At 42.1% G+C, this 25,114-nt stretch overlaps 1 protein-coding gene across 3 annotated transcripts in view; it reads right to left on the bottom strand.

Moving 5' to 3' along the window:
* The window catches only part of DNAJC13 (DnaJ heat shock protein family (Hsp40) member C13), a 108,384-nt gene that overhangs the window by 25,746 nt on the left and 57,524 nt on the right, over positions 1-25,114 (bottom strand). For 2 of the 3 annotated variants that reach the window (XR_011855879.1, XM_072153471.1), the window contains exons 18-33: positions 24,200-24,275; positions 23,821-23,916; positions 21,593-21,736; positions 19,451-19,465; positions 12,129-12,211; positions 9,693-9,846; positions 7,598-7,701; positions 7,343-7,502; positions 6,222-6,284; positions 6,012-6,113; positions 5,664-5,768; positions 5,347-5,549; positions 2,932-3,016; positions 2,557-2,711; positions 1,777-1,822; positions 252-406 (exon numbers count right to left, since the gene is read on the bottom strand). Coding sequence is in view for 2 of the 3 variants with exons in the window: in XM_072153471.1 (XP_072009572.1) it covers positions 252-406; positions 1,777-1,822; positions 2,557-2,711; positions 2,932-3,016; positions 5,347-5,549; positions 5,664-5,768; positions 6,012-6,113; positions 6,222-6,284; positions 7,343-7,502; positions 7,598-7,701; positions 9,693-9,846; positions 12,129-12,211; positions 19,451-19,465; positions 21,593-21,736; positions 23,821-23,916; positions 24,200-24,275 (1,746 nt within the window). In the remaining variant the exon portion in view is untranslated. The remainder of the gene's footprint in view (positions 1-251; positions 407-1,776; positions 1,823-2,556; positions 2,712-2,931; positions 3,017-5,346; positions 5,550-5,663; positions 5,769-6,011; positions 6,114-6,221; positions 6,285-7,342; positions 7,503-7,597; positions 7,702-9,692; positions 9,847-12,128; positions 12,212-19,450; positions 19,466-21,592; positions 21,737-23,820; positions 23,917-24,199; positions 24,276-25,114) is intronic. The other variant, XM_072153472.1, reaches the window with a different exon arrangement.

Here is a 25,114-nt window from a genome sequence, read left to right on the forward strand (position 1 = left end):
ACCCCCTATGCGCCCAAACAAATCTCCTCTAAACTGACTATCTTCTTTCAGAAGAACACCCAAATAAGTCCCTTATCCTATATCTATTTTGGTGGTCGTCTCAAAGAGGTCCTATTGTGCACGAAATACGTAGAGCAAATACTTTTGGACCCCAGTAAAATATTTCTGTGTTCCCCATTAGTCATAAAAGCAGATTAGCCTGTGCCAAGAGAAAAATACAATAACCCAATTGCATTTTCAGTAATGCCTACCTCATTTCACTGCTCCATATAGCTTCTGGAGTATCAAACTCTCCAAGAAAAATCTCTGAAAATTTTTCTGGCTCATAATTTTCCAGATAGCATACCATAGCTTCAGGGAGAATATGACCAAGGATACTCCGTTGAAAGATGTCCGTTCCTTTGTTCTGGAAAAAAAAATAAATCAATTGCTAAATAAGTATTTTAAGTACTACAGTTCTATGTATTTTTACAGATTTATACTCAAATGTCCTGTTTAGGTCAGTTCACACCACCATTAGCACACTTATGTCCCACTATTATATAACGGTGAAAGTAGTGAAGCATCCCACAGCCTTTTTCACCATGACAGAAGAGGCCATTCATAAATGTCACCGTATATGGAGTGGAATATGAACAGAAGACCTTCCAGAATTTAGCAGTTAAAAAAAAAAGGGCCCAATGCACACGACCGTATAAAAGCGGCCGTATATATGGACGGAATACGGCCCCATGCATTCCAAAGGGCAATATGGATATCCTTGTACGTGGTTGTATTGTCCACCGCACCGTACCATAAGCGAGCCATATAAAAATATAGAGCATATCCTATTACAGCCCATAGAAGTCAATGGGAATGTATATGTGCTAAATACGTGCTGCATATGGCTGTGCATATATGTTATATATGCTGCCGTATATACGTGCAGTATCCAGAACAAGTGGGTGGTGCATTCTGTAAACCAACCATCATCTGCCAGCCCACTGTATTTTATACGGATACGGTACAATATGTTGCTATAATGTTGCAATACGTCCCGTAGAACAGAAAAGACCATACGGTCATGCATGAGGCCTTACAGTGGGAAAAATAGCACAACAGCCTGCATCTCTCCTGCCATTAATAACAGATGCACAGCATAAGGTCCATTAAAGTCTATGGCTACATTCACACAAACGTATGGGGGATGTTTATAAGGCTGGCGTATATACATTCCCCATACATCGCAATGGGCGCAGGGTGCCGTACGGGAGAGGTCCGGTGATGCACACGTACCGTTCCGTAGCCGGAGAAAAGATAGGACATGTCCTATCTTTCCACATAATACAGCCCCGTGCGCCATATATCGCTATGGAGCTGGGGTGAGCGGGGATCACCCCCTCCTCCTCTCCCTTGCGCCGATGTGTGCGGTTAGTTTGAATGTAGCCTAAGGGGAATGGCAGCTGAACAGATGTCCTACGGTTTATCGTACATTTTAGGTTTTGCTACACTCTCCTTAAACAGAGAAGGTTGTTGAAAGGCCAGACGCAGGAGTGAACTGGGCCGAGCACGGTTCTATCATAGAACATAGAAACATTATGCAATTTGGTTGTGTGAGACTGACAACTAACATCCACTCTTATTTAATGGAGCCTGCAGTAATCCTGCCAGGCCACTATGCAATAGACGGGTGTCATACACCCCCCCCCCCCCCTCCAAACAATCTGTTACTGAGGAATTATTAAACATCTGGTGTGTGACAATACAAATGATATAATTTCCATACATTGTGCTTACCTCTTCTGATCTGAAGGCTTGTTTAGTGTGAGTGTACTTGAGAAATCTATAAAACAAAAATGGAACCGATCACTTTTTACAAAATGTTATACTGTACTGTACGCATGTAAATAGTATTAGATAAAGAACATTGATTGCAAAGACAGGAAATCTTGTTCCCTTGCTTTAGCTGCCTATAAACACCACTCTGGCTACAAATGCTGGTGCCATGGCTGGCTCTGCAGATTACATGCCCAATACTACACATGAACAATGAGCGTCTTTGCCAAGAAGGTCTCCTTATGCCACAGCAACCAAACATACAACCAATATACTGTATATAGCAGATCTACTACGCTAAAGAGAAAATGCACATCCAATTATTCATATGGTAAATGATCATCTTGGGCATTCCAGAACGGGAAGAAGACTTCAGTTATATGATCATTTTACAGAGCTAAGACCAAAACTGATCTCCGGTACAATGCCACATTGGTTAAGGTCCCATTGAATGGCTTTGTTGTTGAGAACTACTGTTCCTACGAATGCTTATTCCTAAAAATAAAATACCCAACAAACAAGCAAATGCTCATTTGTTGGGTGATTGCATCTTTTAAGCAATCCAATGAGGCTAAACTGTCCGCAGTACATAAAAGTTCATAAGATTTAATCCGTATGGAATTGACAATACAGCAAAGGAGTGATAGAAGCATCCAATCCCAATATTCACCTGCTGGGCCATGTAGAAAGACCTTTACAGTTAATGTGAAGACGAACCTGTGATAACCTGTGACTTCTTACCTGGCGACAGGAAGCACGTTGGAACCAGTGTACATCATTATAAAGAAGAACACTCCAGTGAGATAGAAACGAGGCAGCTGTGGGTTGTCTTGCATGATGTGATAGAGTAAGATGGAAACCTTCTCTACCAGGATGGGGTCAAACGTCAGCAAAAGCTGAGGAATGAAATGGAGACACAACTGCATTCAGCCAAAGCAGATAAACCAAAGCGGCGGCTTGACAGGAAAAAAGGTTTAGATTCGGAATATTTTCTAAGCCGTTTTTTCATTAGCTGCCATTGTTCATGTATTGATGAAAAAAATAAAGAAGTAGATGGGAAGAATACAGCCCAGAAAATAAAACAGCTGAGTCATGGAATTACAAAATCCTACTGACCTGGGTGATATGAGGAAGGCAAGTGTTATCGGACAGCAGTCTTTTTATTTTAGGGAGCGGTCTGATAATGGCATTGTCTTGGTCCCTGGAAGACAAAAAACAATGTTAGAGCTTGATACCCATCACTACTATTAATATTTTATTTATAAAGCACTTATATGTTATACTTTTGCACCGAAAACAAACAATAATACATCTTCAATACAGTACAGGCAGTCCCCAGGTTACGTACAAGATAGGGTCCGGAGGTTTGTTCTTAAGTTGAATTTGTATGTAAGTCGAAACTGTATATTTTATAACTGTAGATCCAGACCAAAAAATTTTTGGCCCCACTGACAATTGGAGTTTAAACATTTTTTGCTGTAATGGGACCAATGATTATCAATAAAGCTTCAGTACAGACACCTTACAGCTGATTATTGCAGTCTGGTAAAGCATTCAGAAAGCTTCACCAGAGGTCAGAGGGGTCTTTCTGTAACTATGGGTTGTCTGTAAGTCAGGTGTCCTTAAGTAGGGGACCGCATGTAGAGTGTTTCTTACCGACTCGCAATGACCATATACATTCTATTGTCTAACAGTTGCCCCCTACCACAGTATCAATTATTGTAAAAACATACATATATCAAATCTTTACCGTTCCCCAATACATTTTATGCACTTGTAGTTATTTAAGGTCCAAAGATTCCTTCAAAAGGGAATTGTTCTTCTCTGAATAGTAGGATGATGATCTTCAAACGGTCCACGTTTCTCTGGCGTTCCAATAGAAGCTTACTGCCGTTTCTGGTATTACCCCAGCCGGTGGCCGATTATAATAAGTGAAAGAAAAAATTGCAGTGTTTGCAGATACCTCTCCAGTGACGTAACCTTCACCTACGTATCATAGTGCGGTACAAAAAAATTCTTGCATGCGTTTCGGAAGAAATTAGTCTCTCTGTTCTGTATGATGTAAGATGCATTTCTTCTAAAATGCGTGGGTTTTTATCCCTTACCACAATCATCATCTTCTTCTGAAACGTGTTGAAGGTTTTTTGTCCCTTTTCAAATCCAGAAGACCCTTTTCCTCTAAAATAGTGGGAGTTTTTGTCTCTTGCCACAATCCTTAGCTGAAGGTGATGTCACTGGAGTGGTATGCGCAAACACTGCTATTTTTTCTTTCGTTTCTAGAATCAGCCACCGGCTGGGGCTGTATGGGAGTCAGCAGTAAACTTCTACTTGAACGTCAGATATCATAGTGGGCCATTTGGAAGGCATCATAGTACTATTGAGTGGAAAACGAGTCCTCCTCAAAAGACATCAAATAAATACAGGCATTTGACCAAACGCGCGACAAACAAGTTATTTTCAGACCAGCTGCAAGTAATACATCACCTGGAATAAACTGGGGGAAACGTATGAATTCTTCCTAAATGCAAGTGTGATATAAATAAAATGTATGCAGAAAGAAGTGGAATGCCTGGTATCATTCAGGTATAAAACATCTTCTTTATTATATATCAAAGTTTAAAAAATTACCCAAACTTGAGCTTACATGTTTCAGGTATTAAAAAAAAAAATGAAATAAAATAAAATTAAAAAATTAAAGAAGTCATAAAATGTTTAGGCCCAAGCTCAGGACCTCTTTTTTACTTAAAATACGAAATAAAGATGCAGATCTTCTATACCTACCTAAATGGTGCTAGATGTTCCCCTTCATATACATGTTGCTTTCCCGAAGCCAGCGAGGAGTCCCTTTTTTTTAATTTTGCTCTATTTGCTACGTAACATACCGTATATACTCGAGTATAAGCCGAGGCGCCTAATTTTACCACAAAAAACTTGGGAAAACCTATTGACTCGAGTATAAGCCGAGGGCGGGAAATGTATTGGTCACAGCCTCCAGTATATGGCCAGCAAGCCCCTGTAGTATATAATCTGCCTGCCAGCCCCCTGTAGTAAAAAAACCCCCAAAAAACACTGTACTCACCTTTTCGACGTCCCCCGTAGGTCCTCTTCTGCATCCTCGGGTCCTCCAGTCCTCTTCGGGTACTTCCACTCCTCTTCAGGTAAGCCGCTTGCTGCCATCATTGTTTGTGAGCTGGCATCGCGAGGGGACCCGAACAGGAGCAGAGCGGAACGACCAGAAGAGTAGCCGAAGAGGAGTGGAAGAACACAAAGTGGATACGAAGGACCCAAGGAGGCACTGGAGCATCAGAAGCAGAAGAGGACCTATAGGGGACTTTGGAAAGGTGAGTACAGTGTTAATATTTTTATAGACTTGAGTATAAGCCGAGCTAAGGTTTTTCAGCACAAATTTTGTGCTGAAAAACTCGGCTTATACAGTAAAGGTAACGTAGGTAAGGAACTATTACCGGAGCTTTTATCAACTAAACATTACTTTGTCTTATTTCTGCCTAGAATTCAGAGACAATGACTCACCTGCTAGGAAAGTACCCACACATGGTAATGAGCATATTTAGGATAAGGGTGGCCAAATCCGTTTCATTGAGGACAGCTTGCCCACTTGCTAGCAAACACCATTTCAGTTGGGGAATGACTTGCAGCGGGCGCCAACCATCCATGCCCTGGGCCCAGCAACGAGTTTTGGGGCTCAATACTCCATTGGTCCAAAATTCTTGCATCTGCAAAAAAATAATTAAAGTTAGGTTTTGCTCATATACAATATTATACCAAGAGGGAGGCAGGACAATATCTACTCAATAACATAAGCAGGAACTTTTATATTCAGAGTATACCTCCAAAAAGCTGTATGGACCACTCCTTTCCTTGTCAGCATTGCCAAAGTACCATTCCTTCTCACTTTCTCTCTTCATATCAGGAGATGCTTCTATGACATTGCTCTGGTAATAGAATCCAGGATTTAAGTTACAGATCTCTAAATCCCATACTATTGCTTCACAATCCCTTCATACTATGGACATCAATACATGTGTTGTATTTACAGAATATGACATGTTTACTAAATGAAAATGGGTGTAAAGGATTCGGAAAACTTTAGGAGAACAGATGTTATGATTCTTCGTATTCTGGTTTTTCAGTCATCTATCAACTTCTATCCGATGTGTATGATCTTCACAACTCACCTGAAGTGGAACTGTAGCTCTGCTGGTGTGAAGATGTGCTAAGGTAAGAAGATCAACCAGGATCCTAACTCCATTGGAGTCCATAACATCTTTCACATTTTTCTAGAATATTTTAAAAAACATTAAAAAAAACACACACACGCATTACTCTTCATGTTAAGAAAGATGAAGCTCTTAAGAAAACATGGCAGAGGATCCAGAATCACTGACCTTATTAAGAATCAGCTTATTTAAAAATAAGATGAGCCTGTCCCTTTCCAGTCTGTCAGTGCACTGCGAAAGAGAGAAGAGACACAACCTAGTGAAATATTGGTTTGTGTAAAACTGGGAGGATTTATTTTTCTCTCCATGTCTGAGCTCTGAAGAAATTAATCTTCAGAGTTGACTCTTGGTCTGCGCTCAACCCTCATACAGTATATATTTCTATATCTTGGAGTTTCATAATTTTATGGATCTAGATCTGAGCATACAACTACCACACTTCTGCAGAACTACGGTTCTATGCAACCCATCAGCGCCAGCTTCTGTCAGTGGTGGAGAAGTGGCAAGCACCCACACACCCCCATTACAGCAGCTATTGCAGTGTGTAGTGGGTGCGCGGTTGATGAAATACCATTAATGCCAATCCTCTGTATAAAGATGGGGTCGGCAGTGACGAGCTATGCTGTAAGAGCGCCATAGAGGGACAAGTTGCAGGTTTGTTACTTTTAATCTTCATTAATATCTTCAAAAACATTTTAAGGAGGATTCCAGGAATAAATATTTATCATATATTCTCAAGAGATCAGATCAGCAATGGTCCCACAACTGCAAATCAGCTGTTTGAAGAGACACCCAGCACTCAAGTGACCACTTCTTGTGCTTCACAGGTCAGTGACATCATTTGACTTCATCACATGGTCTGTTCGCCGCTTGGTCACTTATCAGTGAATTGGGCTCAGCTGCAATACCAAGTACAACCACAGTTCTATGTAGGGTGCTCCGTTAGGTGTTTACTTTCAATGAAACCACTTACAACAACTAAGTGGCAGTTTCTCTGGGTGATAGGAAAGGTGATCAATATAATCAATATCAGCTTATCTAAGGACAATAAGGATAGTATCCCTGTAATAATTATATGACTAGCGTCAACTAGGTGGCTATTCATACAACCCAATGTCCCTAAGACATATATATGTCATTACAGGCCACTTATGATGGCAGCCACTTTCGGTGCAGTTTATAATGACCCGAAGATCATCAATAAAGTAAAAAAAAAAAAAAAAAGTTTATACTTCGGTTTTCCATTTTCTATCTATAACTATATAAGATAGTAAATAAAAACAAGATACCCTCTCAAGCATTCCAACAATGTACTTGGTATCTGTAAATGGCCCAATTTCTTCATGGCACCTGCCATACACAATTGCCAGGGCTTGTAAACATAAACACTTCATGTTCACTTTTGGAGTGAGGAGGAATCGATGGTAGAGTTCATTGAAGAAATCATACCTATAAAGAAACAAAGAAATGACCTCATCATTAATGACCTTATTCTGAGCTGATTATGATCCAAATTCTCCGTCTTATAAGAAATGGTTTCTTACGATTGCTTTATAACACTGTTCTCCTCATTCTCATCTTCCTCCAACAGCAATCGTAAGTAGTAGTCTCCGATTTTTATCTCTTCGGCCAGACATTCGTACTTCACCTATAACACATGCAAGAACAATGTGTCAATACATCATCTGCAATGTAACATTAACCATGCTAACCATGAACACCTAGACACTCAAGTCTCTGCTCACACCTATGCAGCGGCTAATGAATTGGTTATATGTTTGTTTTACTTGAAGAGGATAGGTTATGTCCTCTAACCTCCTCAGTTGTAAATACCCATGGACTGGCGCTGCTTCTCTACATACTATACTTTTCTCTACCATTCCCCATATTAAAAGACATTGGTGCCATGGATTTTGGTAACCCAATAAAGTGTCAAGTAATTGAGCAATTGGGACGGCCTATATACATCAGTATATATACACAGTCCTCCACTGATCCTTGCTAACTCTTAAAAGCGGAGGACCTCCCACTTGAGTTGTATTGGTAGCTAAAGGTATCAGCCTTAATATCATTAGAATCGGAGTTGCTTGAGAAAAACAGCATATAGGAAACGGTCCTAAATCTGGCATGTTTTGAGAAAAAAGCAAGAAGTAGATCTGCTTGTACCTGGCCAGAGTACATACAATCGAATATACAAATAAAAATCTAAGGAATTTAGAAAATTTTCTGCATGCAGAAAGGCCAGGCAGGTGGAAAGTTATGCCGTACATACTGAAGTACAAGCCAACCCAAGTATAATCCGAGGCCCCTAATTTTGCCACCAAAAACAGTGAAAACCTATTGACTCAAGTATAAGCCGAGGATGGGAAATGCATGGTCAAAGCCTCCCAGTATATAGCCAGCCAGCCCCCTGTTGTATTCAGCCAACCAGCGCCCTTTAGTAGCCAGCCAGCGCCCCTTAGTAGCCAGCCAGCCAGCGCCCCTTAGTAGCCAGCCAGCCAGCGCCCCTTAGTAGCCAGCCAGCCAGCGCCCTTTAGTAGCCAGCCAGCCAGCGCCCTTTAGTAGCCAGCCAGCCAGCGCCCTTTAGTAGCCAGCCAGCCAGCGCCCTTTAGTAGCCAGCCAGCCAGCGCCCTTTAGTAGCCAGCCAGCCAGCGCCCTTTAGTAGCCAGCCAGCCAGCGCCCTTTAGTAGCCAGCCAGCCAGCGCCCTTTAGTAGCCAGCCAGCGCCCCTTAGTAGCCAGCCAGCCAGCGCCCCTTAGTAGCCAGCCAGCCAGCGCCCCTTAGTAGCCAGCCAGCGCCCCTTAGTAGCCAGCCAGCCAGCGCCCTTTAGTAGCCAGCCAGCCAGCGCCCTTTAGTAGCCAGCCAGCCAGCGCCCTTTAGTAGCCAGCCAGCCAGCGCCCTTTAGTAGCCAGCCAGCCAGCGCCCTTTAGTAGCCAGCCAGCCAGCGCCCTTTAGTAGCCAGCCAGCCAGCGCCCTTTAGTAGCCAGCCAGCCAGCGCCCTTTAGTAGCCAGCCAGCCAGCCAGCGCCCTTTAGTAGCCAGCCAGCCAGCCAGCGCCCTTTAGTAGCCAGCCAGCCAGCCAGCGCCCTTTAGTAGCCAGCCAGCCAGCGCCCCTTAGTAGCCAGCCAGCGCCCCTTAGTAGCCAGCCAGCGCCCTTTAGTAGCCAGCCAGCGCCCTTTAGTACACAGCTAGCTAGTACTCAGTTTGCCCAGCACTTAAAAAACTAAACTTAAATAATCAGCTTTGGGCGGTGCCGATGTTCGGCGCCATGCTTCTCCGGTCCTCGTGGCTCCTCTTCTGTAACAGCCTGCAGAGATGCGGCAATGCGCTTTGCTGGCGCATACTATGATGCCATCAGCGGCCGGATCATAGTGTGTGCCATCAGCGGCCGCATCATAGTGTGTACCACCGGGGACTAGAGCATAGAAGAGAAGACAGAAGAGGAGCCGAGCATCGGGGAGCCGCGCCAAGCATCAGTTGATGCTTGAAGGGGAGTATGTAAGTTTTTTTTTATTGACTCGTGTATAAGCCGAGGTGAGGTTTTTCAGCACATTTTGTGCTGAAAAACTCAGCTTATACACGAGTATATATGGTAGATGGTGTCCTTATCCATGAAGACCCGAGTAGGATAGCAATGATACCTCAAACTCTTGATAATTCCATGAAATCACTGTTGAGCTTCCAAGTTCCCGATCAACATTAAATGCTCTCATTTCAGCTTCAAGCGTGTCTCTTAGCTCCTCCCTTGTTTTGAAGTTCCAGATCAAGTTGGATCGAGCATGGTCCTGATGAAATCTTTGAAAAGTGGAAATAGTTAGTCCACTATTATAATGATACATGCCTGGCTGATCTATTCTGGTTTGACACTTTTGAAGACCAGGGATGTGAAGTGACTTGGACTCCAAAAATATATAATACATTTTTGCAATTAGTTCACTGCAGTATATGCTGAATATTTCTTTCCCATCAGAATTTGGGGAAATTGTGGAATTCCCTAAAAATGTCTGTTCTATTACTGATTTAAGGATGTCGGCTTTCAGTTGAGATGAATGTGGATGCAGTCTTTGCTCATGCTTAGTAGTGAATCTCCTCCCTTACAGATAAGATGGGAAGAAATGTCAGCACTTACTGTATCTTAGAACTGCTAGAGTAATCAGGAAAACTTGATTAAAGGGAACCTGTCACCAGGAGACCCATTTTTAGCACTCCCCCAGTCCCCACAGAGCATAGTACATACACTGCCAAAGTGTTTTTGCATAAAAAATTGGTTTCACAGAAAAAAAGATATGTTATATTGTACCTTTTATTAGCATCTGCTGTGTGACTAGGCAGTTGCCTTTTGGGAGGAGCTGGAAAGGAGCAGTTCCCCCCACCCTTGGGAAACATGTGACCTTTTCAAATATATGAATAACTCCCCTCACTTGGGATTGGCTGTAGAGGAGCAGGGGGCGTCGCTAAGCCAAGTGATGGGTGTTTTCATATATTTGTAAAGGTCACATGGAGAAGCTGTTCCCCAAGGGTGGGGGGAACTGCTCCTTTCCAGCCCCTCCCAAAAGGCAACTGCCTAGCCACACAGCAGATGCTAATGAAAGGTACAATATAACATATCTTTTTTTCTGTAAAACCAATTTTTAATACAAAAACACTTTGGCAGTGTATGTACTATGCTCTGTGGGGACTGGGGGAGTGCTAAAAATGGGTCTCCTGGTGACAGGTTCCCTTTAAAGCAGGATTGGCCAGTGTATCTTCTCTCTATATACTGCTGTATGTTTTAGTTTGCTTTTCCTCTGAGTTTATTTTTGTAGAGGTTAGCTGCTCTGATGGATTCTATAAACTACACGTATGAATATGAGGGGGAAAATATTTTCTAAATTCTCAAATTCAGAAATACAGAAACACACACATGAAAAAGTACTATAGATATAGAAGCCAAGGTTTCATGTTATCTGACAATGCTAGACTGTGTAGCATTATGATGTGAAACACTTGAGCTGTTCCCAAAGAAAAGCCAGATATTGAAAGTTCGTCAACTGACTGCTCATGAGGAGATTCCTCTATGTATAGAAATTGTTAGAGATGTTGCCTCTGTAGATACTGCATTGTCACCAACCCAAGTCAGTTCAGAGAGGCTGCACTCTAGCCTTAAAATAATTAAGTCAGACTAGAGGTGATCTATGATGGTCGTTCTGATGGAGGGCATACTGTATCTAAGAACAAATTCATAGTCTTACTAAACAATATCTTATAACCATCTCGGTTATTGTATCACAATGGTGATAATAAAGACTTATGGTTCTGAAGCGGCGGTGGATGTCATGCGATGCCGCACCTAACAGCGTAGGGACCCAAAGCAACAAGGTCAAATTAAAGTGGTTAGTGGGCTTATGCAATTTGATCAAAACGTAACTAAGAATCTCCATTTTATTTAGTAAATGTAGCCTAGCTGCATGTATTGCACATTGAATGTCATGTGGGGTCCAGTTCTTTTTTTCTCTCTCAATGTGGGTTTTATCACTTAAACATGTCCCATGTATGTAGAAGTCAAGAGTTAAGGAAATTAAGCAGTCGAGGTTTGGCTTACTGACTCCACAGACCTGTTCAAGAAGTCTGAAAATTAGTTACATAGACTAAACCAGGCTAGATACAATGTTGTGGGAATTGTTAGAAGGATTCCAGAAGCAATATTCCATATATTCCAGCTTTACCAATATTATCTGATTTCCAACATTCACTCCAACTCAATGGGGGGAATTCATGAAGCCACTTTGGCCAGACTGATGTAATCTGCGCCAAAAATCACCTTCCGACACATTTTTAAGGCTTTTAGACCATTTTTTTCTCCTTTCGTGATTAGTCAAACAATTAGGCATGAGACATGCGACTAAAAGCAGGTCTAAAAGTAGAACTCCACAGTCTTTAACTGTAACAGATTCATCATCACAATGATGAATTCCCCCCAACGTATTAACCAATATTAGCTTTAGCAGACATAAACAAGAATAACGTAGAACATTAACAAGCTCATTAACATATTTTGTTATTTCACATTTTTTTAAAAGTCAGATTTTGTTTGTCACCTGTAGTAGAAAAGATCCCAGTTGGCCTCTATTTTTATCCTTTGCCGCCTTTTACGTAGGATAACAGGTTTTTGGTTTAGGTTCTGAAATGTTAAAAAGAAATACTTATTGTAATCACATCTGAAGTGCTTTCCATAGATCAACACTCCCCAAGTAAGGCCATTGTCTTGCAATAATTGGTACAAGAATAACAGCCCTAATCATACCTACCTAGATAATGACTTAAAAAGCTGATGTCTTGTATGTTAAAACATAGTACATTCACATCTCAGATCTAACAATTATAAAATGTCATGTCCTCAAAGTCTATTCTGTTAGTCAAATGGATATAAAGATTTGGAATTGTTTTAGATTTTATGGAGAAATGCATCAGAGAAGGCTTGTTTGCTATAGGACAGTGGTGGCGAACCTATTGCACGGGTGCCGGAGGTGGCACTCAGAGCCCTCTTTCTGGGCACCCAGGCCATCAGCAAATAAGACTCAAGGTATCTACTTGTACTCCGTGGCAGCCCAGGACTTGTCACACTCAATGCTATTATTAAGCAAAAGCGCTGCCTGGGACTACAGGAGGAGTGGAAACGTGTGGACAGATCAGAATTATCATTGTAGTTCCTTCTCCAGGCAAAAAAATTCTTCCGGTTTTGGGGACCTTAATTTAGTCATCCTTCTATCTACTGTATTGTTTTCAGCAAAACACTGATACGATTGAAAGTTAGAACAGAGCAGGGAGCAATAAGTTAGGTAATAAATTGCCATATTGGCACTTTGTGATAAATAGGTGGATTTGGGTTGTAGTTTGGGCACTTGGTTTCTAAAAGGTTCGCCATCACTGCTATAGGAGAACTAAAATACTTGTTATATATTCTGATTTGTGGCATACAAAACGGTTTACACTTGATGACCGAGACCGTTGTATTCCACTTGCATTGTATATAATTTATTAAAACGCTCTATTTAAAGGACCCATCATCAGGGATCTACCTTATAATCTTAATCCCATAGTAGGTTGCAGCCATAACATGGATTGCCATTGTATAAAGTATAACCATTAAAAACAGTTCTGTTATGATGTATGCAAATTAGATAATAGGGGGTGTAGTAGCTACGCCGTGGAGAGGGAGTAAAGGCTACTCCCTTCCCCAGTAGCCTGTTTCGACGACGCCTACTGCCTTCTGTACATTGCGCTTCCTCTGCGCACACATGGAAGCTACCACCTTCTGTACTGCGCGCTTCCTCTGCCCACTGCGCACACATGCCAGCTACCACATTCTGTACTGCATTCTTCCTCTGCCCCCTGTGCACACATGTCAGCTACCACATTCTGTACTGCGCGCTTCCACTGCCCCCTGGGCACACATGCCAGCTACCTACCACCTTCTGTACAGTGTGCTTCCTCTACCCCCTGCGCACACATGCCAGCTACCACCTTCTGTACAGTGTGCTTCCTCTACCCCCTGCGCACACATGCCAGCTACCACCTTCTGTACAGTGTGCTTCCTCTACCCCCTGCGCACACATGCCAGCTACCACCTTCTGTACAGCGTGCTTCCACTGCCCCCTGCGCACACATGCCGGCTACCACCCTCTGTGAATTGTGCTTCCTCTGCCCCCTGCGCACACATGCCAGCTACCACCTTCTGTACAGCGTGCTTCCTCTGCCTCCTGCGCACACATGTCAGCTACCACCTTCTGTACAGCGTGCTTCCTCTGCCCCCTGCACACACATGCCAGCTACCACCTTCTGTACAGCGTGCTTCCTCTGCCCCCTGCGCACACATGCCAGCTACCACCCTCTGTACAGCATGATTCCTCTGCCCCTGCGCACACATGCCAGCTACCACCTTCTGTACAGCATGATTCCACTGCCCCCTGCGCACACATGCCAGCTACCACCTTCTGTACAGCGTGCTTCCTCTGCCCCTGCGCACACATGCCAGCTACCACATTCTGTACTGCATGCTTCCTCTGCCCCCTGCGCACACATGCCGGCTACCACCTTCTGAACAGCGTGATTCCTCTGCCCCTGCGCACACATGCCAGCTACCACCTTCTGTACAGCATGATTCCTCTGCCCCTGCGCACACATGCCAGCTACCACCTTCTGTACAGCATGATTCCTCTGCCCCCTGCGCACACATGCCAGCTACCACCTTCTGTACAGCGTGCTTCCTCTGCCCCCTGCGCACACATGCCAGCTACCACATTCTGTACTGCATGCTTCCTCTGCCCCCTGCGCACAAATGCCAGCTACCACCTTCTGTACAGCATGATTCCTCTGCCCCTGCGCACACATGCCAGCTACCACCTTCTGTACAGCATGATTCCTCTGCCCCTGCGCACACATGCCAGCTACCACCTTCTGTACAGCATGATTCCTCTGCCCCTGCGCACACATGCCAGCTACCACATTCTGTACTGCATGCTTCCTCTGCCCCCTGCGCACACATGCCGGCTACCACCTTCTGTACAGCGTGCTTCCTCTGCCCCTGCGCACACATGCCAGCTACCACCTTCTGTACAGCGTGCTTCCTCTGCCCCTGCGCATACATGCCAGCTACCACCTTCTGTACAGCGTGCTTCCTCTGCCCCCTGCGCACACATGCCAGCTACCACCTTCTGTACAGCGTGCTTCCTCTGCCCCCTGCGCACACATGCCAGCTACAACCTTCTGTACAGCGTGCTTCCTCTGCCCCCTGCGCACACATGCCAGCTACCACCCTCTGTACAGCATGATTCCTCTGCCCCCTGCGCACACATGCCAGCTACCACCTTCTGTACAGCATGATTCCTCTGCCCCTGCGCACACATGCCAGCTACCACCTTCTGTACAGCATGATTCCTCTGCCCCCTGCGCACACATGCCAGCTACCACCTTCTGTACAGCGTGCTTCCTCTGCCCCTGCGCACACATGCCAGCTACCACATTCTGTACTGCACGATTCCTCTGCCCCCTGCGCACACATGCCAGCTACCACCTTCTGTACAGCGTGCTTTCTCTGCCCCTGCGCACACATGCCAGCTACCACATTCTGTACTGCATGCTTCCTCTGCCCCCTGCGCACACATGCCGGCTACCACCTTCTGTACAGCGTGCTTCCTCTGCCCCTGCCCACACATGCCAGCTACCACCTTCTGTACAGCATGATTCCTCTGCCCCCTGCGCACACATGCCAGCTACCACCTTCTGTACAGCACGATTCCTCTTCCCCCTGCCCACACATGCCCGCTACCACCTTCTGTACAGTGCGATTCCTCTTCCTCTGCCCACACATGCCAGCTACCACCTTCTGTACAGCACGATTCCTCTTCCCCCTGCCCACACATGCCAGCTACCACCTTCTGTACAGCGCGATTCCTCTTCCCCTGCCCACACATGCCAGCTACCACCTTCTGTACAGCACGATTCCTCTTCCCCCTGCCCACACATGCCCGCTACCACCTTCTGTACAGTGCGATTCCTCTTCCCCCTGCCCACACATGCCAGCTACCACCTTCTGTACAGCACGATTCCTCTTCCCCCTGCCCACACATGCCCGCTACCACCTTCTGTACAGTGCGATTCCTCTTCCCCCTGCCCACACATGCCAGCTACCACCTTCTGTACAACATGCTTTCTCTGCCCCTGCGCACACTCACCTGCTCCGCTTCATAGTCTATGCAGAGTGGCGCGTACTTGGCTTTGAAGCCAGATGAGTGCAGATGAGTGTTTTACTTTATTTACCTGACATTTCTTTATTCAACAAAAAATAAGGGCTCAAATCACATTACAAGACAGCAGACTTGTATTACTGGAACATTAACTGCTAAATTACATAGAATAGCACTTTATTTAAAAAATCTTGACATCTCAGCCGCCCTAACAGACTTAATTTCAAGGGAGACAGGTTGCGAGGCAGCCTGACACAACAGATGCCCTGCTACATTTGCAAGTGATGAACAGAAAGGCTCCAATGAACATGCATTGGATACTTAGGACATATCCTCCGCTAAGGCTAGGTTCATATCATAGCTTTTCAGGCAAAGACTATAATAAATATGGCGGCCCGGGTGTTCGCGTCCTCTGCCCCGACACAAGTGAAGTGTGGGCCAGGTAAACAGCAAAACTTGAAAGGGAGATTAATGTGCTTTCTCTGCCATAAAAATGGTGAAGACGACATAATGAATCTCAGAGTGGGGATACGTCGTCCTATTCCTCCCTTCCTGCAGGAGAAGTGAACATCAGGGTTCAGGGTGTTTCCTCCAGTGTATAAAGAGAATACACTCAGTGGAGGCTTCAATACCCTTAGCTATGTGTATACATAGCTCAGCGGGTAGGAGCAGGATGGAAAGAACCAGCTTGCTAGGTTGCTTCACCCCGTGTTTCTTACAGGATGCCTCCGTCTGCTTTGTACGGTGAGTGTATCACAAAAACATGACCTGAATGTAGACTAATATGGCATGTTTGCTCTTTGGAAATAAAAAAAAAGTCAAACTACACCTTTGAAGCATTTTTTTTTAAATTTAGGAATTATGGTTTAATATACTTAAAGGGGCATTCACATTTAATTTAATTTATTTGCCATATGTAAACATTTCTTTAATTGGGTGTTGTTAAAAAAATGTTCCTGCGTGAAGATAATTTCTCATAAATGTAGCCATGTTGTCCCTTAGAAATGAGATGGCTTCCTTGGATACGACCACACCGCACTCTGGCAGCGGTGGCCAGACATGCGCTATTGAGCCCTGTCTGACCCCCTGGATTCAGCATTCATTACCACAGGACGGCTGCGGGGACATGTAGTAACTCCCAGACATTTTATATACAAAAACCTTTTGTTTCTTTGTGCAATCACTCCAGCAGAGGTGGCCGTATCCAAAGACAGTCTTGTTTCTAAGGGACCATATGACTACATTTATGAGAAATTATCTTCACACAGGTAAAAAAATTTTAATAACATCTAATTGAAGAAATGTTTATATATGGCAGATTAATCAAACTGAATGTAAATGCCCAGACTAGAATACCCCTTTAAGTTCGTAAAACAGCTTCTCTTTGCCTTTTTCTGCTCTTTCTCCTGTAGCGAAAGCCTTCTGAGGTCTGACCATTTCAGACCGATAAGAAGGCTAATTATTAACTCTTTCCATGTGTACAAGTTATTCAACTCTCTGGGGAGATTAGACTATTTAATGACTTTCTCCAGCAGTCAGAGGTGTATAGGATAGAAAGCCGGTTAAATAAGACAGGTAAGGGAAAAGAAGGAAAGTTTTCACTGATAAAGTGTATTACAAAGTTTATTATCATCTGCACTTTTATTTATACATTTTCGGTAAAATTTTTGTTACTTTAGATTTTGTGTCCGTTTAGTTTGCCACTGAGCTACAGATTCATGGACCTGGGTCAATTGTTCTTTATTAAATGTGGCAACACTAACTTTATTTTTTATGTCTTGGATAGTATCCAATAAAAATATAAATGAATACCAGGCTACAGATAAAAGTTGAGAGTCCCCCAGTTGTTGATACCTTTTATTGGATAACTAAAAGGATGATGTAAGTTGCAAGTTTTGAAACTCTTCATCAGAGATTGTAGAGAAGAGACCTAATGGTCTAGGGAGCTTGCAATTAACATCATCCTTTTTATTTAGTCAAAAAGTATCAGCAATAAACTTTATACAGTATATGTATGTCTCAATTTTATATAGCAATAAAATAAATCTATTTAACCACTTGCTAACAAATAATCCTTTAGCTTACCAGGATATAGAAAGACTGAAAACATATTGTATTATCTGGTTCGTAATACAGGCAGTCCCCGGGTTACATACAAGATAGGGTCTGTAGGTTTGTTCTTAAGTTGAATTTGTATGTAAGTCGGAACTGTATATTTTATCATTGTAATCCCAGCCAGAACTTTTTTGGTCTCTGTGACAATTGGATTTTAAAAATGTTGGGTTGTCATAAGAATCAGGATTAACAGTAAATCTTCATTACAGACACCTGTGATAACTGTTACAGCTGATCATTGTAGCCTAGGACTAAAGTACAATAAATTACAAATATCCAGTGGTCCGTTTGTAACTAGGGGTCGTATGTAAGTCGAGTGTTGTAACATGCTATAATATAGTCTAGTGGTGCATTCACATTCCTGGATGTGCAGGCTTACCAACAGACACAACACTTTCAACACTATGGGGCACATTTACTACCAGTCACTGGAGTTCACAGAAAGTGCATTGTCCGACTATTCACAGTGCGGCGATTCACTAAACTCGTGCGCCCGAAATCATGAATGTGTCACTTCTCCGCTCAGGTCAGCGTTCACAATCTTTTTTTGGGGTGCATCTTAGGGCTAGGGCTTACGACACAATTTAAAAGTTAAATCCCACGCTGAGTGCGCATCATGCCGACGGATTGTGTTGCATCGAAACCAGCGCAGCTGCACCAAAAAAAGGGTCACGTACGCCACAATCCCAGCGCACACACTTATTAAATACAACAATGTGCAAGCAGTTTTATCCCCTAAAAAGGAGCACAGACCGACAAAGGTGCGTGTGTGACCCTTAGTAAATGAGCCCATATATGCTGGGAAGATGGTTAATCGCACTGTTTTGAGTTGTAAAGTAACTGTGGAGCTTCATAGATGTGTTTTGTATGTACTAGTAGTTTTCTTAGATCAGAGATCCCTAAAAGGAACTTGCCAAGATCTAATTGTGCCAAGTTATAACTCTTTTACTGTATTATTTTCACTAAATTATAGTATAGACTTGAATAATCCAATCCAAGCTCCGTACAGGTGCTAAACAATACTTGAGCTCTTCAGCCATGCAGAATTGTGAGAACTCAAATATAAATGTAAATTGAATCAGAACAAGGCAAATAACACTAGTAAGGCTGGATTCACACTGGCCTTATAGCACCATCAAAACGCAACCTCAGAGAGCTACAAATGTGGAAACATAGAAAAGTTATGGCTCCTTATAAATTGAGGGGAAAAGCCTAGATGAAAGAATAGAGAACTGCCAAGTCCTCATGGGGTGAGGTTGGTTAAAATAGCTAACAAAGACGTAAGGATGCGGACAAGTACAGACACCACCACCATAATCCTAAAGTCATGCATATGTTATAAAGAGTCATGAAAAAATAACATTCCATGGAAAAAGTGCATGCATCATAATATGTTAACGTAGCGAGATCTCATTCAAAAACTGAATATCACACCGCTTATTACCCGTCACCACTTACATTACACAAACACATCTGCTCAGATTTCCCATAATAGAAAATATGAGCAGAGCCATAGAGGGACAAGCAGTGCAAAACACAGGGAAACACAGACAACTCACCATATTATTTCTGTCCTGATAAGAATGTAGAGAAAATAAAAACAAGGGAAATAGAGTTTAGATAACAACCAGGTACAGACAGCACCCCCCACACACATGTATGTTTTACACAAGTCATCCAATGATAACATATTTACATTTGATTTAAAGGCCCAAAATTAGATGCCTCAAAGTATCCCTGTATAACACTGCTATACTTGTATCTCAATCATTTTTAATCTCCACAGACACAAGTTAACCTAATATATGCGGTCTACACTAATCCATCACTATATTGATCAAGACATTGTAGGTTCTATTCAATTTGAGGAAGTGAGAAAAATATTGAAACTTTTTATTTTTTTCCAATTATACATATGAATGGAAAAATAAAAATTGTCATCACCGACAAAAAACTAGCCACACAGAGATTCTACTAAATAAAGACAAAATAATACCACTCGGTATATAGAATAGAATAAAACTTTATTAATCCCGTTGGGAAATTGTTTTGTGCATCATTACTCCAGGTAAGGCATGAACAGTGTTTGGTGCATTTATATGGTGCATTTAAATAAAATATAAGTTAAAAATGGGGAATTATTTTGTAAAAGTAAAAAGTACAATATATAAATTCTGTTGCATTCTCCTTTCACCCCATAGAGTAAAAGGCATAAAAATGTAACCCTATAAACGATAGAATTGAAGTTTTTCCATGCAGTACCTGCAAAGCATAAAAACAATAAGGTGGCACATAAAAATACAACTCAGACCACCAAATAAAAATAAAATAAAACCGCTTTTTAAAATATAAAAATAAAACCGCTTTGACTTTAGAGAAAGATGTGGAATTCTTAAAGGGAACCTGTCACCAGGAGACCCATTTTTAGCACTCCCCCAGTCCCCACAGAGCATAGTACATACACTGCCAAAGTGTTTTCGCATAAAAAATTGGTTTTACAGAAAAAAAGATATGTTATATTGTACCTTTCATTAGCATCTGCTGTGTGACTAGGCAGTTGCCTTTTGGGAGGGGCTGGAAAGGAGCAGTTCCCCCCCCCACCCTTGGGAAACATGTGACCTTTTCAAATATATGAATAACTCCCCTCACTTGGGATTGGCTGTAGAGGAGCAGGGGGTGTCGCTAAGCCAAGTGATGGGTGTTTTCATATATTTGAAAAGGTCACATGGAGAAGCTGTTCCCCAAGGGTGGGGGGGGGGGAACTGCTCCTTTCCAGCCCCTCCCATTTGGAAACTGCCTAGTCACACAGCAGATGCTAATGAAAGGTACAATATAACTTTTTTTTTTCTGTAAAACCAATTTTTAATACAAAAACACTGTAGTATGTACTACAGTACTATGTACTATGCTCTGTGGGGACTGGGGGAGCGCTAAAAATGGGTCTCCTGGTGACAGGTTCCCTTTAAAGAGGACCTGTCACCAGATTTTTACTACCCTGACAAGCAATACCTGCTGATAAAAGTCCTTTCCATATAACCTAAAATTAGCTGCCAGTGGGGCACTGTATCTTAATTACAGACAGATTTCTGATATGCAAATTAGCATTTGTGACTTCTCTCTCTCAGCCATCTAAAAGAGACCGTCTGCTAATATTCAACTACAGACATATAAGGCTTTATGTACAAAATATTGGGTCAATTTTTTTTTTACATGGTGCCTCCTTGTGTTACATTCATGTCAAGTGACCAGTGACATCATCGCAGGTTCTTTAGGCTTCTAAGAATAGCAAACTGTACAACATGTATCTGATTACATGAAATCACAGCAGTCTCCATGGAGGATGGAGAGGAGTAAAAGTCCATGGGGGCTGCTGTGACTTCATGTGGTCATGATACATACATGAATTACAGTTTGCTATTTTTAAGAGGCTAAAGGACCTGAGATGATGTCACTCTGGTCACATGACATGAACTGCGACCAGTAAGGAGGCATAAGGCATGGGAAGCTATAAATGGGAGGGTCCGGCTGATCAGGACACACCCCCTCTGATGCCAGGGAATAGAAGATAAAAGATGATTTATGCAGATGTAATATAGTGATATATATATGATACAGTTCACGTTGTTACAAATGTGGCAATATCCAATATGTATGGAAAATAAAAATGGATAAAAACATTCATGCTTTTAATGTATTCTTACCTCTTTCTGTGCAATTCCCATCCTATCCCTCCAGTGCAATAAAACAAAGTCTACTTTTTCCTTGGCAAATTTTTCAACTTCTTTAGCAGCTTTCCCGGCTAACCTCTGCCATTCTGGAACTTTGTTAAATTTGCCGTACTGGTCCTGTTTAATGAGGAAAACCAACATCTAATTTATTGGGTGAAAAAAAAGGTAGGTAACATGCTTAGTAGAGCTGCTTGACATCTAGGAGTAAAGGAACATTCCAGAAAGAAGGGAGACCATGGGGATTGCGGATATACAAACAGGCTCCAGCTTCTTAGCCTATCTGGTGCCAAACCGTGCAGCCGCATAATTCCATACTTGTCAGAAATAGGAACTGGATGTATAGCTAGTGCACAGGCGTGGAGTGAGGTAAGAGGAATATCACATTTCCCAGTAATGCATCAGGAATAGAGACTATACCAAGGATTGCATGCCAGTATAAGCCTTTATGTTCCCCCCAATGTGTTGTTCCCAGTAAAGGAGGATTGATGCACCAGACCAACAAGAGAATTCATACACCGCCCCTCCAGGCCTTGCATTTGCAGGACATGTGAACCTAAAAAGTTATTTGTCTCTCTCTCATCACGCCAATACTGTTCAAACTTCTGTGAGAGGTAGGGGAGCAGAATCTAGGTTTTCATTGCCATGGGAGACATCATAACAGCTACTCCCCACCCACTAGCCTAGAGAAAACTTGGAATGAAAAATACAGGCAGTCCCCGGTTTACGTACAAGATAGGTTCTGTAGGTTTGTTCTTAAGGTGAATTTGTATGTAAGTCGAAACTGTATATTTTATAATTGTAACCTCAGCCAGAATTTTTTTTGGTCTCTGTGAGAATTGGATTTTAAAAATATTGGGTTGTCATAAGAACCGGGATTAACACGAATGTTTAGTGTACAGACACCTGTGATAACTGTTATAGCTGTTTATTGTAGCCTGGGACTAAAGTACAGTACAGGCAGTCCCCGGGTTACGTACAAGATAGGGTCTGGAGGTTTGTTCTTAAGTTGAATTTGTATGTAAGTCGAAACTGTATATTTTATAATTATAGATCCAGACAAAAAAAATTTGTCCCCAATGACAATTGGAGTTTAAACATTTTTTGCTGTAATGGGACCAAGGATTATCAATAAATCTTCATTACAGACACCTTACAGCTGATCATTGCAGTCTGGGACTATAGTAAAGCATTCAGAAAACTTCACCAGAGGTCAGAGGGGTCTGTCTGTAACTATGAGTTGTCTGTAAGTCGGGTGTCCTTAAGTAAGGGACCACCTGTAATTTACTAACATCCAGAGGCGAGTTTGTAACTAGGGGTTGTCTGTAAGTTGGTGTTCTTAAGTAAGGGACTGCCTGTATAGCGTGCAGAGGGGAAAACTAGTGAATCATGCTGAAGTTATATAGGATAGGATAAAACTTTCAAAATCCCACACAGGGAAATTATGTTGTTATTTAATGACATTTCAGAAAAACGTATCTAAAAGGTTAAAGGGGTGTTTCCAATTCAACAAATAAATGTTATTGTTTGTATAAGGAAAAATTATACAATTTTCCAATAAACTTTCTGTATCAATTCCTCATCTTTTTCTAGAACTCTGCTTGCTGTCATTCTATGGAAAGCTTCTATAATTTATACAGAAGATAAATTTGAAAATGTTATAAGTTTTCATCATACAATCACGCTAATTTGCTGAAATGGGAATACCCCTTTAAGTACCTTGAAAAACCATGTCACCATAAACAAAGCTGTGTTATTAGCAGATATAATGTTATAGAGCAGGAGGAGATCAGGAAATTGTTATAAGTATAACCATCAATCGTCAATCATCTGGTTACATCTCTGCTCTTTTTATAAAAGACAAGAGTAACAGACAGCCATCTACCTCTAATAAGTTACAAATTAAAGTTAATTCAATAAACTATAGTTTTGAAATGACATTGTAACATATGGTTTACTCGACAGTCATGGTGGCTGCTGGGCTGTGCATTGGGTCGTGAAGTGCTCAGAGAATATGCAATATGTACCTATTGCTACTTATAATTGGAGTTTGAGCACTGTAGAACCATATAATACCCCAACACTGGTTCTGATAAACAAAAGATCTTGGTATTGGGTCTGTAATAAGGGAAGATACATAAAAAAAAGAATGCCAACAAAACTTTACAGCCATCTTACAGTAGTTTCTAGATGCAAATACTTACAGAAGCAATTTTCAGATTGTCCCTGATGTGCATTCGGTCAATATCCTTTTCTGGAACAGGGTCCTTACTATCCAGGTATGCCAGCAAACCTGGGGGCTGGGAGATAAAGCAAACCAGTGAAGTCTCCATGTCAGTTGTTGCTTGAACAGATGTTTAAACAGCTACAATATGTGTATAGTCATGTGGGATAGCACCTCCACTGTATATTATGAAGGTGGCAACTGCATTTATTTGTTGACCGAATTGAGGTTGCTGCATCACTTGGTTGGGCCATAATAATAGATATATGCAGCAGATACTGGGTGTGTGCTTGTGATCTCAAAAATAAAACAAATACTGTATATAAAACTCCTAGACAGTCTTCTCATGTTTAACTTACCAAAATGCGCTTTAACAAATGTAAAGATGTTGTGTTATCTGCAGTCCACAGGCCAACCAAGTGTCTACTCAGCTGTCTGAAAAGACATTCAAATCACGTTTTAAAGGAAAATTTAACATATTTAATTACTTCTTGATTTTTGGTTATTAGAAACCACATGGTACAAGGAATATACACCAGCAGATTGACATATGAGGTGCATTTTCTCCAACTTATGACGTCCACATTCGGCAGTAAAATGAATGTATGTTACGCAAAACATATTTAGTTTGGTTTTGGGAGTGGTGTCTTACCCTTAAGCTTTTTATCGGTAAATAATGTTAATGTGTGTTAATGAAGGCCATTATTTTTGGTGAGTACAATGATTTTGTATATTTGGAGTATATTACAGTTTGCTACCAATTGTACATGTAGCAATGTGTTGGGAGGTAGATGGTTCAGTTTTTCTTTTGCACTTTGGAAAATAACTTATAATAGGGGGAAACATTGTTTTATATTAATAGTATTTTATTTGTTATTAACAATAATGCAGCATTTCACAGATATAAGTCCAAGCTGTCTGTCCAAGCTGTCTCTATCAGTCCTGCTGTACACAATTTCAGTTGCCTCTAGACAAGACCTAGTAACTTCTGACTTGGGGTCGGGCGCCATCTTGGATTAAATCGTGCAGATAAGATTTCTGTCTGTAGCCACACCCCCTGCACGGAGCTCAGGGATAATCACTGATTACTTCCTGTCAGCACACGGTGAGCAGAGAGAGAGGCTGCAAACTACAAGGAGATAAGTGATCAGGGGGAAGGGGGAGGCAGGTACATGTCATGTAGCAAAGCTCATAGTGTAACAGCGTAATTATCTATTAGCCTCTGTGTAATCATCTCATCCGCTCTGATCTGTCTCTTTATTTAGTGGGAAAAC

This window comes from Engystomops pustulosus, chromosome 5 (genome assembly GCF_040894005.1).
Source record: "Engystomops pustulosus chromosome 5, aEngPut4.maternal, whole genome shotgun sequence".
In the NCBI taxonomy this organism is placed as follows: domain Eukaryota; kingdom Metazoa; phylum Chordata; class Amphibia; order Anura; family Leptodactylidae; genus Engystomops; species Engystomops pustulosus.